This window comes from Punica granatum, chromosome 3 (assembly GCF_007655135.1).
Source record: "Punica granatum isolate Tunisia-2019 chromosome 3, ASM765513v2, whole genome shotgun sequence".
In the NCBI taxonomy this organism is placed as follows: domain Eukaryota; kingdom Viridiplantae; phylum Streptophyta; class Magnoliopsida; order Myrtales; family Lythraceae; genus Punica; species Punica granatum.
The window spans coordinates 6,896,353-6,908,872 of record NC_045129.1 but is presented as its reverse complement, the minus strand read 5'-3'; the positions used below and the strand labels follow the sequence as shown (position 1 = coordinate 6,908,872).

Below are 12,520 nucleotides of genomic sequence, written 5' to 3'. Positions count from 1 at the left end.
ACGGCCCCCAAGTGTTTATAATATAATGTCGTGTGTTATTCATTCAATATGCCAAATGCTTAAGATACCCTCCTCATCCTGAAGGACATAGGATGAGAATTGCTGATCATACAAGTGCGTGGCATGGTCCCTATAACTTTATGTCTCGGGCGATGCATATAAGATCATTTACCGAGGCAGAAAATCGAACACAAAATAGATGGAAAACATAAATTTGTTATCGAGATTGCGTACGCGGACAGTGGATATCGAAAATCCTATGATGAGTTTGCAAAATCGATCGAGAATATCAGACAAATTAACCTAGGAAGAAAATTCAAACAACCCCTTCCAGAAATTCCGATCCTATCGTAACCGAAAAGGAAATTCCGATCCTATCTCCTTTCTTCCCCCCCCCCGCCATGCATGTCGAGAATCTGTAAAACCAAACCTTGTAGATCGCGGCGGGAGAAATGAAGTGTCCTCCGCATTCAGCCACGTGGCAGCCATCCCCATGCACCTGTCTGCATGAACGCCACGTCGCCTTCTCCGAACTCCCTGTCCATTCACTGTTTTTTCGTATCACTCATGATCAAATAAAATCATCAGACAGCCTGAGAAGCTGCAATCACTCACTCCCTTCATCAATGGCGTCCAACGAATCATCATCAGCCGTAAATAGGCCACTCTCACTCTCTTTAAGGCCCTTCATACTGTGCTGCTTCTTGTTGCTCCTCTGCTGCTACACTGTTTCCGGGGACGGTTCTGCGGGTGCTCCGGGGTCGATGGTGAGGAGAGACGAGAGGACGCGGATCGCAGTGACTGAGTACGGGGAGGTCTCGGCCGTCGACGTCGGCAATGGACGGAGAGGGTTCTATCATCTCCAGTTCATCACCCTGGAGCCCAACGCTCTGTTCCTTCCCGTCCTTCTGCATGCGGATATGGTGCTCTACGTCCGTACAGGTAAGTATCTTGAGATCATCATGCCCCTTCGACCTCTTTTGGCGTTCGATCTCTCCTGGCATCGTTACGGTTTGGTCCTGGGCTTTTGCGTATTTGACCTGATGAAGCAAGAGTGTCCCGTGCATCTAAGCTTTTGAAATTTGACCTGAATTGGTTCCCGCGCTATGTGCATCGGACCATCATATTGGCCCCCCGTGGCAAATCAACACGATCATGCATTGCATGCTCGACCGTGGCTTTAGATTGAAACATCACTGGACACATAAGTTGGTGACAATGAGGTTACTAGAATGCCTATTTTAACGAAGCGGTTCGAACAGAAATTTTCAACCAAGCTAGTGTTGTTCTCTAGCAACTTATCATATGGAAATAGATTTTTGTTGAATTGTGCAATTTTTTTTTTTTTTTTTTTAGGAAGCGGAAGGTTGACCTGGGTCGACGAAGATGACGCTCGGAGGGTCAATCTGAGGCGAGGAGACATTTATCGGCTCCCACCTGGCACAATATTTCATGTTCAAAGCGATTTAGATCCCCAGCGCGAGAAGCTTCGGATTCATGCATTCTTCACCAACCCTGATGACGACTCTTATGTATGGCATAAGTATTATAATAAATATATCACCTTTTACTTGTTTTTCAATCGTGCTATCTCGATAATGCAGGAACCTTTGATCGGCGCATATTCTAGTGTTGGTGATCTCCTCCGGGGTTTCGATAGGAAAGTCCTCCAAGAAGCTTTCAAGGTACATTTGGGACATTCATTTTTCACTTTGCTTCCCTATAATTTGGTATTTAATTGATACAGTTGAAGGTCTAATAAAGGATTGATATGACCAGGCTTAACTCCGCTGAGAAATCTAGTGTACAATCAAAATTTTACAATGTGGATTACTCATATTTGTGTCATCTCCAATGGATTCATGAGTTTTTTTTTTTCCTGGGTATAATGAAGGCTCCCGAGGAACTGATCGAAGAGATATTGAGTGCAACTAGGCCACCGCCTATCATCCATGCCACTGCTGCTTCAGAGTCGAAGAAGCATATTTTCTGGGAGTGGGAAGCTCGTATGTTGAAATCCTACCTCACCGGTGCTGGGAGTATAGGTTACAATAAGAAGAAGACGAGAGCATACAACGTGTATGATGCGGACAAGGACTTCGAGAATTGCAATGGATGGAGCCTAACAGTGACCAAAAAAGATGCGCGCTCGTTGAAGCATGCAAATATCGGGATCTTCTTGGTGAACCTAACAAGGGTTAGTCCATTAGCAAGCGCATCATCTAATTAATCGAGCGAGATAACAATATCAGTAACTTCGTGTGAACTCTTTCCTTACTCTGCTTTGTGTAAAGGGTTCAATGATGGGGCCGCATTGGAATCCTCAAGCTACAGAGGTAGCAATTGTATTGCACGGGCAGGGGATGATCAGGTTGGTCTGTTCCAGCAGCTCTAAGGAATCGGATTGCAAGAGTACCAGGTTCCGGGTCAATGAAGGAGACGTGTTCATGGTCCGCCGGTTCTATCCCATGGCTCAGATGTCGTACAACAATGACTCGTTCGTCTTCATGGGGTTCAGCACCACAACTCGAAGGAACTATCCCCAGTTTTTGGCCGGAAAGAGTTCAGTACTTCAGGCCCTGGGGAAGGACGTGCTGGCGGCTTCATTCAATGTCCCAAACACGACGGTGGACGAACTGATGGCACCGCAGGCAGACTCGGTGATACTGGAATGCACCTCTTGTGCGGAGGAAGAGGAGAGGTTAATGGAGGAAGAGATTGAGAAGGAGAGGGAAGAAGAGGCTGAGAGGAGGAGGGAGGAGGAAGAAAGGGAGAGAGAGGAGGAGGAAGAGAAGAGGAGAAGGGAGGAAGAAGAGAGGGAGAGAGAGGAGGAGAAAGAGAGGCAGAGGGAGGAAGAAGAGAGGGAGAGAGAGGAGGAGAAAGCGAGGCAGAGGGAGGAGGAAGAGAGACGGCGGGAGGAAGAAGAGGAGAGAAGGAGAGAGGAGGAGGAAGAAGAGGCGAGAAGGAAAGAGGAGGAAGAGAAGAGGAGAAGGGAGGAAGAAGAGAGGGAGAGAGAGAAGGAGAAGGAAGAGAGACGGCGGGAGGAAGAAGAGGGGAGGAGGAGGAGAGAAGAGGAAGAGGAGAGGGAGTGGGAAGAGGAGGAACGACGTTGGAGGGAGCAAGAAGAGGAGGGTCAGGGTCGGAGGGAGCAAGAAGAGGAACACAGGAGTAGGAGGAGACAGGAATATGAGAGAGAGAGAGAGATGCGGCAGCACGAAGAGGACCGGAGGAGGAGGAGAGAGCGAGCGGAGAGGGAGCAAGAGGAGGCGAGGAGACAAGAAGAGGAGATGGAGAGGTGGCAGAGAGAGGGTGAAGAGGCGGTAGGTGGCGGATGATGGGCTGCCGGAGAGTGAGAGCAGTAGGAGAACCGTGGATGGAGGGGAGCGGAGGCGAGTCTTAAAGTAAGTATGCGGCGGCGATAGGTCTGATGCATGCGCACGCGTGATATGGAGTATATACATCAATCCGGAATAAGAGAGCAGTTTTTCGGTCTTCGGTTGTTCTTGTTTTAGTGTTTCCGGCAGTTTCCTGTAATAAGGTCTTGAGTTTGGAGTGTTCTTTTCTGATTATGTTTATAGGAGGAAAGGTGAAGATGTTTACTGAACTTGGCCTGAGGTCTGCTCTGTTCACTTCAGAAAATTTTCCAGACCCTCTAAGTCTATCTATCCGTAAATAAAACTAAATCTGATGTTGAGTGGGACAAACTGTCAACTTAGCATATATTATAAGTGAGCACGATCAGTCATTAAGAGGATTAGTTCCTCTGGAAGTGCACTTCACTCCCACATGACGCCAGAGATCGGCTCTTGCCATTGCTCTCACATTGAAATTAATTGGTGATAACGAAATTCGTGAAAAAATAGAAACATGTTTCATGTAAATATGTGCATTTATACTCAAAAGAGTAAACTTGAGTTCTTAAAAGCTAATTAGAGGGCACACATCCATATTTGACAATTAAAGATTTAATATCTCAGCCAACACTGCTTGGACCTCTATATCAACCCGTGTTGGTTATATCAACCCGTGTTGGTTCAAGCAGTTTGACGCTTATTGCAGTTAAGTAAGATTTTGGATTCATTATTTTGGTTAAGTAAGATCTTGGATTCGGATAATAATCCCATGTTGGTTCAAGCAGTTCGACACTTATTTCGGTTAAGTAAGATTTTGGATTCGGGTAACAATGTAGAAAATTTATAAAGTATTTTATGTATATTCAGTTTTACAAATTAGTTAATTCATTGAAATAAATAAAAGAATAGTGAGATATGATCACTTAGTTTTACGGTAATAAAATATCAAAAAATAAAATGTTATATACATATTCTGATAAAGCGTTATGATTATGTTTATATGAGTATGTTATAATATTATATTATTATTAAGTATATTAGTTTATACTGAAATATTAATACTGTATTAGTAGAAACAAATATATATATATATATAATTCAAATAAAAAGATAATATTGTAAATATTGAATAAACTATATATTTGTGATATTTAGTGAGATATTTTCATATAAGATAAATTTATGAGCTAATATATAATTTAATCTACATAAAATGAAAAAAAATCATGTCGAGAATTTCTACGCATGCAGTTCTTAAGTGTTTTTCTTGTTCCTTCTATACCCATCAAGTTTTTGTTAAGACTCTCAAAAGAGGACATGACGCGGTGGCACTACTGACTTCGAGATCGTAGATTTAATATTTAGTAGAATTACAAAATTATATACGATTTTTTTATTGTACTAAATCTTGGACTCTTTTATAACAAAAAAAATTATCAAGACTTTTTCTTTATTTTTTTCCCTTATCCGTGTTTTTTTAAAAAAAAAAATTTGCTAGGAGTCCGAGTAATGTTCAGTGATATTGAATAATGACATATGATATATAAGATATAGATATTATATTATAGTAAAAAATAAAAACTGGTCTGCATGATGTATAGGGCGAGTAGGGACTTTCTTACCTAGGCGCATGCGGTCTTCCTTTTCTTTTTGTCGCTTTCCCAATATGTTTTGTTTGAATATCTTTTTCAACTTTCAAGACAATTTAGCTCTGCTGGTTGGCGGAAATTCTCCCAAGCTCTATTCCGGGGTTCACGGTGTTGCACTTTTTGAGTTTGCACCCCCACTGCACGATGGTGCTCATACTTTTCAAATTGAAAAAACTATTCTTCCGATTTGTGTTCGAAACTTTCATGGTTGTTCAATCATCTTCAAGGTTACAAGTTTCTTCATTTTAGACGGTGACCCGTGCATATTGTGCGTCTATTATGAAAATGAATTCATATAAAGTCCGTTTGTTTGCTATCTTTCATCGTTACAAAACCCGTTTGTTTTCTATTTTCTTAATCTCAATTATATCATGCGATCCTTCATAAAAAAAAAAATAATAATAGTAATAATTAAAATAACCAAGGCCACGGTTTATTTGTTATGGAGAGACAGAGAAGAGAGAGGGAGGGAGAAATGTGGGAGGGTGGATAGTTTTTTGGGTAAGTTTACATTATACTATTAACCTAATAGTCGTTGTAACATAATATATAAGGGTAAAAATGAAAATTGAAAATTAAACGAAGGAATTATTTCCATAAATAGAAGATAAAAAATATTTTCGATAAAATATATATATATATATATCTATATATAGATGGGCAAAAACAACTTAACTGAAAAAGGAATAGGGGTTAGTGCTGGTTGGAGGTGGTGGCCAATGAAGAAGAACTCTGATTTTTCCGTTTGTACGTCTTGTTGATATTTGATATCATAGCCTCTTCTTAACGTACTTTGCTTCTGAAATTGCATAGAATTGCAGACTTTTATGATATTCTTTCCTAGGCAGATTACAGATAATTCATTTGGGCGGTTAAGGATTATTTCAAATTTTTTTATCAAAAAGTAACTTAACAGTTTAATTCTCCTTTTGTGATGAAAAATTATATATTAGTCAATTTCTTATAAACTATTGAAACCTTTCGTATTTACAAAGGCTCTCTTTCATAAGCCACAATTAACTCATACCCAAATATATGTGATAGAAATTATAACGGGACAGAGTGAGGTAAAGGTAAAGAGAACCGAGGGTTGTAATTCTCTAAATAAGAGTGAATTGGCGCATGACTGTGAACCAATGGACACCAAAATATAAAATTGTAAGAGAAAGTATACGACTAAAAGTCACGAGTCAAAAAAGTGTAAAAAAATGTCACGAAGGTATAGGGGTAATGAAAATTGGAGAAACTCCTCGTACTTTTATATATAGTATAGATATATACATATTTTTTTAATAAATATTCATATATATTTGTTGTTTATATATACATATTTTTTTATATTTTTTACCTATATATAAATTTTTATTTCAAGTCGCCACAAATTTAAGTAATTTTTATCATGACACTAGAAACATTCTAATTCTTTTTCTCGGTGGAATGCAAGGTTTCACCAGCGTATTAACAATCCTTGCTTCAGCATTGATTTGGTCGTAGTCACGACATGCTTTGCATGAATTTCGAAAATCACTTAAAATTAACAAGGTTCTCAATTATGGTTTTTAGACTTATTCAAACAATATTTGTTCAATCTAAACTTTTATTTATCTATGCATTTATGTTTCTTTTTATATTCGTTCCATATAGTATTAAGATAGATTTTGATCTTTTCTCCCACGTTAATGTATGTTTTTCGAGATAAGATTAATATTAGAATTTTCAATTAAATTTATACCTAATAAAATTAAAATAATTAAAATAATTCTTATTTAAAAGTTTTTTGCATTATTCTATATGGTGGATCTTTTCAACACTACAATGTACCCCATATATTTCTTGCGCTTTATTACTAAATAAAAGAATTCTCATAATATTTAAGTACATCCTAACCTGATATTATGTTTCAAAATTATTGTGATCAAATGAAATATATTATAGTAAAGACAAGATACAATAGTAACATATAACAAAAATGAGATATTTAACTTAGAGGAATTAGCTAGAATTATATGCTAATAAATATGGTGGCAAATTTATGTGTATTACAAATAGATATGGTACTATTATATATCTACAAGATAAGAATTAATATTTTAAATTTTATAAAATTAATTAAAACTCTACCATATCTATAATTCTCTCCTTTCTATATATAGATACTATATAACCACTATATTTAATATTTCATATAAATTTTTGCCTTTTTTATACTTTTTTATCATATCATTTAATTAAGTTTCATTTTTTTCTTTTTGCCGAGCATAAAAAAGCTTCTCTTTTTTTTTCTACGTCTATATGTTCATTAAACTAAGGCAATTTCAAATTTAAATTGTTATATAAATTTTAAAATCAGTTACACTATTTTAATTTGTTAATATTTTAGAATTTCCAACATTACAAATATCATTTCCCGCACTTCGACATATAAAAATATTGTTGATTGAGGAACCTTTTTGGAAACCCGCAGCATCACGCGGGGATCTTCCTAGTATGTTATGAAAATGTGTTGATCTATGAAGAAATGTCAGAATTTTGGATAGTTCAACCAATGAATCTTTTTATATAAGTGAACAAGGAAATTTCCGGATATAAGGAAGGTTTACAAGTCTAGTAAGACGGCTGTAACCATATCGATAACCATATTGAAAAGTGAAAACACTCGAAAGGGCACTGGGAGTAACGAAAAGCACGCTGGTGAGACTGGCGAGTCCCATGGGAAGTCCTATGCCGGTCCCTACCGGAAGACCTATTTGGCAATGATCGAGCTGAAACTGCGCACAAATTCGGGCATTTTGCACAAGTTTTGGTCTATGGAGCGTGGGCATGTTCTTTGTTCCGCGACCTTTTGGTTATACGAATGTAGGGATGTTCTTTGCTCCAGTTCATGAATTCATGAACTCCTCAAGATCGTTTTACTCCTCAAGTTCGTGGGATCAGTATAAGATTTAATGGTGTCTGAATTGTTCATGAATCGTGGTAAGGGCACAAAGAGAGGAGACAGTTTTCATGGTACGGACCAAACAATGCACGATGAACCGTTTTTCATTGGACTATATTCTTTTTCCCGCTGCAAAATCCCCTCAAGCTCAAGAACCAAATGAAAGCCCGAGGAGAACAAAAAGGGATGGGAGGAACACTTGAAAGAGGATCCTGTTCACAGGATTATGGCGCCCAATCGCATCCAAGGTTTCTGATCCCAGCAACAAATTTTACAAGACTGAAATTAAACAAACTGTGTGGCAAAGTAGGACTTGCCTCGAAAGAGAGATGGAGAGGGCGAGGGAGAACATCTCACATGTCCACTGGAGCTAACTAGACTAGCAAACGTACGAGACGACCACCGTTATATCGTCGAGCTTGCCACCGTAGTAGCGGTACCCAGCCTCCTGTGCGGCGGAGGCGAATGGAGTCTGCCGGTTCCGGTCCATTGCCCGCTGCCTCGCAAGGGCCGTGATCTTCTGGGCTGTGGCCTGAGGCTCAAGTCTTGATCTCAGCGCTTCGACCACCACGGCTGTGATCTCGTTGTTGTACAGGTTGTCAAACAGACCATCCGTTCCTGCAACGATAACGTCTCCTGGGACAACGGGGACTGTGAAAACCTGCAGGAGGAGGACCAGAACAAGAGCGTTGATTGAGATATTTCTAGATGAGCTTCAGCGCACATTTATGCATCAAGCTATCAATGCAGGCGAAACGTAGGCTTCATTTTGGTTCACGAAGGAGGATCTTTTCTCTATTTTTAAGAGTTCATACTACAAAAACCATTTCGGATTGATAATTATGCAGGTAGCATGTAGAGTTTTGTTTGTCGATGAAAATCTCTTCACGCAGCCAATATTTCTCAAGAACAGCTGGGAATCCACTTTCAATCAGATCTGCCACCAAATGGTTTCAAAACCTAAAGACTTGCAGCTAAATTAACAGCTCCATTAGCTGTTTATTTTCCATGTACAGGTTATCACAAGCAAAAATGAGGCATTCTGACAGCAGTATGATTCAAAGTTAGGAGTATACAAGGAGGGAGAAGTGATTGACAGACCTGACCAGAGCTTGGTAAATCACCAGTGCTACCACTCTCAAGCTGATACGTGAAATTGAAGCCGTGTTGCTGCACTGGCGATCTGAAGATGGTGGATCCATCTCTGATCACAATGAATCCGCTGTCGCCCAAGTTAATAGCATGGAGTCCCTGACACGAAGGGAAAACAATAACATGATCTGTTATTATGGAAGCCCAATATAAGTTACATCCTTGCTTCAGTTCGTAAGGACTTTCACTTTTTCTGAGAAAATAATGAAACATTAAGGAAGTAACTGACGAGTCCAAAGTCTTGCGGAATTCAATAAGACCTCAACTATTGAAACCACATTTTCTGTACAATTCATACTATCGTGAAAGCAAAACTAGTTGCACATTCTGAGAACTGACATAGGATATTGTTAACAAAAATGGGAGCGAGACTGACTTGATGTGATGCCAGAGACAAGCATATTCAGATAATGTAACCGAGTTCAGCCGAATGTCCTTTGTTGTGAAAGAAAAGAACATTGCAATTGAGAGATAAACCTCCGAGAAATCAAATATGTAAAAACCTGAAGAAAAAAGAAAACGAACATACTTCCTCCGTGAGGGCAATTATGCAGGCGGTCGAGGAACCTTTGGCCTTTGTGCTCGCATGAGCTTTTTCAAGCACTCTCATGGGGTTGATTGATCCTGTTGGCTCCTCTTTTATCGCATTTACTGCGTTGGACATGAGTTCCCGAGAGAATAACCCAGAATCAACTCCAACGTCAGCCCAGCCACCAACACCGTCTGCTATACCGATGACTTGCTCATTCCCGCATATGAAGTGGGCATCTTCTCCCCCTTTGTCTTCCTTATCAGGATGGGGCAAGCAACATGATCCTGAAAGCAGCTTCAGTGCCTTGTTCCCTGCAACATCTCTAGAGACAAAATAAAGTGAAGACAGGAGCAAAGGAAAACTAAATTGTGCCCTAGTTTATTTGTAAAAACATTTCAAGCTCTGTCCGATTCTGAAAACTGTTTTACCTTTCTGCTTATTAAGTGATTTCCATCGATGAAGGCACCAAGAGGTGCAATCCAGCATAGAAAAATTTTCAAGAGCATGACAGAGCATCTATCTTATCAGTAAACACAAACAAGTCCATAGATATATCCCAAGTAGAGCAAAAAATACATCCCTAGTCCCATTTCCATAGAACCGTCTGATTTCGGAAAAACAAGATAAGTTTTCCATTCTTGTCCCAGTTTACTATGATACAGAGCCTTTCCATTATATTCCTCTGTCTAGAAAAAAAAATTTCAGAAGTAAATTCTACAATGAATATCCACCTATATATACTGCTTCAGCAATACCACAATCAGGTTAGAGAAAGAAGTGAAAATAAAGAGGAGCAGTCAATTAAAAAAGGAACCAGGGCTCAATTGTAAATTTTTAATGGAGGTCCATAAATTAAAGTACATGCAATATGAGAGAAGAAAACATACTGGACAACTGAACTTGGAGGAAGATCATCAGAACTGCCTTCGAACGAGACTCCCTGAGCAGCCCCGCCAGAATATTGTGCAGATGCAGCAAATCGAAGATTTCTTGGGCGGGACGCAGTCAACGGGACCGTGACCGTGTTCGCATTTCTCCATACGACGTCGTATATCGAATACCCACAGACCAAGCGTGCATTAGAAGGTTCTCGTCTCCTTAGACTTAGACTAGCCTTATGGAAAGTCCTAGGAGTATTATCACTAAAGAAAACTCCACTGGGTTTGGTGAAGTCAACTGTATTCCCGCAGCTTGAAACTAAGCCATCCATGTAAATGTCTCCGGAGAAGGCTTTGGAGCCGGAGGCGGCCATAGCTTTCCTCCTCCTAGAGCAGTTTAGTGGGAGAGGAACGGCTTCAGAGGATAAGCAGGCGGAGTAACACAGACCTTTACTTGGTCCCAGAGGAAGTTTGTCAGAGTGTTGCGAGAGCGATCTCTGTGCTGAAACTGCTCTACGGAAGCTGAAACAAATACTAGTGCTGAGCCTTGAAAGAGCTAAGGATGGCATCTTAGTCCCTCGGAGCTGGAATTGCGAATTCAATGTACCCGTCAGAATAACCCAGAAGTTGAATGCTAGATATCATCACTCCCAGTGAACCTGATATAGAGAAAGAACCACACACACATTACAGAACAAAACTCCAATCCTGAAACCAAGGGCATAAACAAATAGAGAGGAGAAAAGGGGTAACATAAAGGACCCCTTACGGAATGTAAATTTCTTTCAAGTTTCATCTAGTATTTCCTGAAAAACACGGAAAACAATGCCGACGAGTGTCCGCTTAAAGATTCGAAATGCTTCTCATCAGTCATTTGTTAAAAGCGCAAGAAAATGTATTTTTCTTTCTGGAGAACGGTAGGACCATGGCATGGTTAGATGCAGCCTTCAGACATGAAACATCATTCTGGAGAAATCATCTGAACCAAATGGCCCTGTACTTCTGAAATCATCACTCATAGCCATGTATCTTATGGGCAGCAACCTTTTATTCGGCAGATGACGTGCAATGACCACTAGTAGCTATATTAAGATGAAAAAACAAGACATTGAAGCAGCAAATATCGAGAAATCAATCCATTCCAATCAACCACGATATCGGAACAACGAAAAAAAATGGATTTCGATGCCAATTCGTCCTGCTTTAACGAAATCTATATAGACTCAACCATGGACATTGTAACCTCTAGAATAAAGGAGAAGCCAAAGCAATGAACAACCATCGACTCAACCATGGACATTGTAACCTCTAGAATAAAGAAGAAGCCAAAGCAATGAACAAGTTCAGAGTTTTCAAGGTGAGCAGAAATGGATGTTTGTTGGGCATCCGATTATCCTCATAGGGGCTCTAGATGGGAATTTATCAACAGTGGTGCAACAGGAAAGGTCGCCGAGCTGAGCTTCAAGAACATACCTGAGACTGCAAGCTCGGGGAAGCTCCGAAGATGTCCGACCGGGTTCCTCGGAGCTTCTTGCTGCTGCTGCTCTCTCTCTCTCTCTCTCTCTCTCTCTCCCCTCCTACCTCTCTCTCTTCGAGCTTTTCTTTGTCTGTGCGTCTCTTCTGGATCGCCGGGTCTGGTACTTCTATCCTCCACAATTTAGGCCTAATTGCTTTTTGTACCACAAATGTTTTTTCTCTTATCATTTTTGCCCGAGAAGAATTGCATATAACCAATTTGGACCCTATCGCTGTGTTTGGTCGGGTTAGGGATAGTAATAGGAGCGAGATGGCTGCGATGTCGGAAATATTACTAAAAGAACTCGTTAAACGTTATATAAACATAATTTAGGGTTACGATGGAAAGAAAAACTTACCCAAAGCCCGGGGAAATCGAGAGACGAGATGAAGTAGGGCAGAACGTTTGGCTAAGATCATTGAAGGATCGACTGGAATCTCACCATGGAAGAAGATCTTCAGCACCAGCGATCAAGGATTTCAAACTGCCGCGATATTTTTAAGCG

At 40.0% G+C, this 12,520-nt stretch overlaps 2 protein-coding genes across 3 annotated transcripts; one reads left to right on the top strand and one right to left on the bottom strand.

Annotated features, from left to right (window-relative positions):
• The first annotated feature begins 587 nt into the window (after positions 1 to 587).
• Positions 588 to 3,646, top strand: LOC116198738 (vicilin-like seed storage protein At2g18540). Its single transcript, XM_031528966.1, has 5 exons — positions 588 to 942; positions 1,357 to 1,532; positions 1,605 to 1,685; positions 1,895 to 2,197; positions 2,295 to 3,646. Exons 1-5 carry the CDS (start codon positions 627 to 629, stop codon positions 3,333 to 3,335), a joined length of 1,917 nt encoding a protein of 638 aa, XP_031384826.1. The 5' UTR covers positions 588 to 626; the 3' UTR covers positions 3,336 to 3,646.
• Positions 3,647 to 8,013: 4,367 nt separating this feature from the next.
• On the bottom strand, positions 8,014 to 12,132 carry LOC116200780 (probable protein phosphatase 2C 80). 2 transcript variants are annotated; one of them, XM_031531680.1, is made up of 5 exons: positions 11,973 to 12,132; positions 10,509 to 11,158; positions 9,619 to 9,943; positions 9,039 to 9,188; positions 8,014 to 8,598 (listed from the first exon to the last, which is right to left on the bottom strand). In XM_031531680.1, the coding sequence occupies exons 2-5, from the start codon at positions 11,066 to 11,068 to the stop codon at positions 8,317 to 8,319; spliced, it is 1,317 nt and encodes a 438-aa protein (XP_031387540.1). In that variant the 5' UTR covers positions 11,069 to 11,158; positions 11,973 to 12,132; the 3' UTR covers positions 8,014 to 8,316. The 2 variants fall into 2 exon arrangements, with proteins under 2 accessions (XP_031387540.1, XP_031387541.1); XM_031531681.1 differs by having other exon boundaries at positions 10,509 to 11,083; positions 11,973 to 12,122.
• Between the last annotated feature and the right edge of the window lie 388 nt (positions 12,133 to 12,520).

What these genes read in the sequence shown, in the direction of transcription:
- LOC116198738 (XM_031528966.1), top strand. Translation starts at nt 627, where the DNA reads ATGGCGTCCAACGAATCATCATCAGCCGTAAATAGGCCACTCTCACTC. An exon ending in ACCCTGATGACGACTCTTAT is followed by an intron (nt 1,533 to 1,604) that starts GTATGGCATAAG and finishes TCGATAATGCAG; the next exon opens with GAACCTTTGATCGGCGCATA. An exon ending in TCCTCCAAGAAGCTTTCAAG is followed by an intron (nt 1,686 to 1,894) that starts GTACATTTGGGA and finishes GGTATAATGAAG; the next exon opens with GCTCCCGAGGAACTGATCGA.
- LOC116200780 (XM_031531680.1), bottom strand. Translation starts at nt 11,068, where the DNA reads ATGCCATCCTTAGCTCTTTCAAGGCTCAGCACTAGTATTTGTTTCAGC. An exon ending in CCTCCAAGTTCAGTTGTCCA is followed by an intron (nt 9,944 to 10,508) that starts GTATGTTTTCTT and finishes TTTTGTCTCTAG; the next exon opens with AGATGTTGCAGGGAACAAGG. An exon ending in ATTTACCAAGCTCTGGTCAG is followed by an intron (nt 8,599 to 9,038) that starts GTCTGTCAATCA and finishes CTCCTCCTGCAG; the next exon opens with GTTTTCACAGTCCCCGTTGT.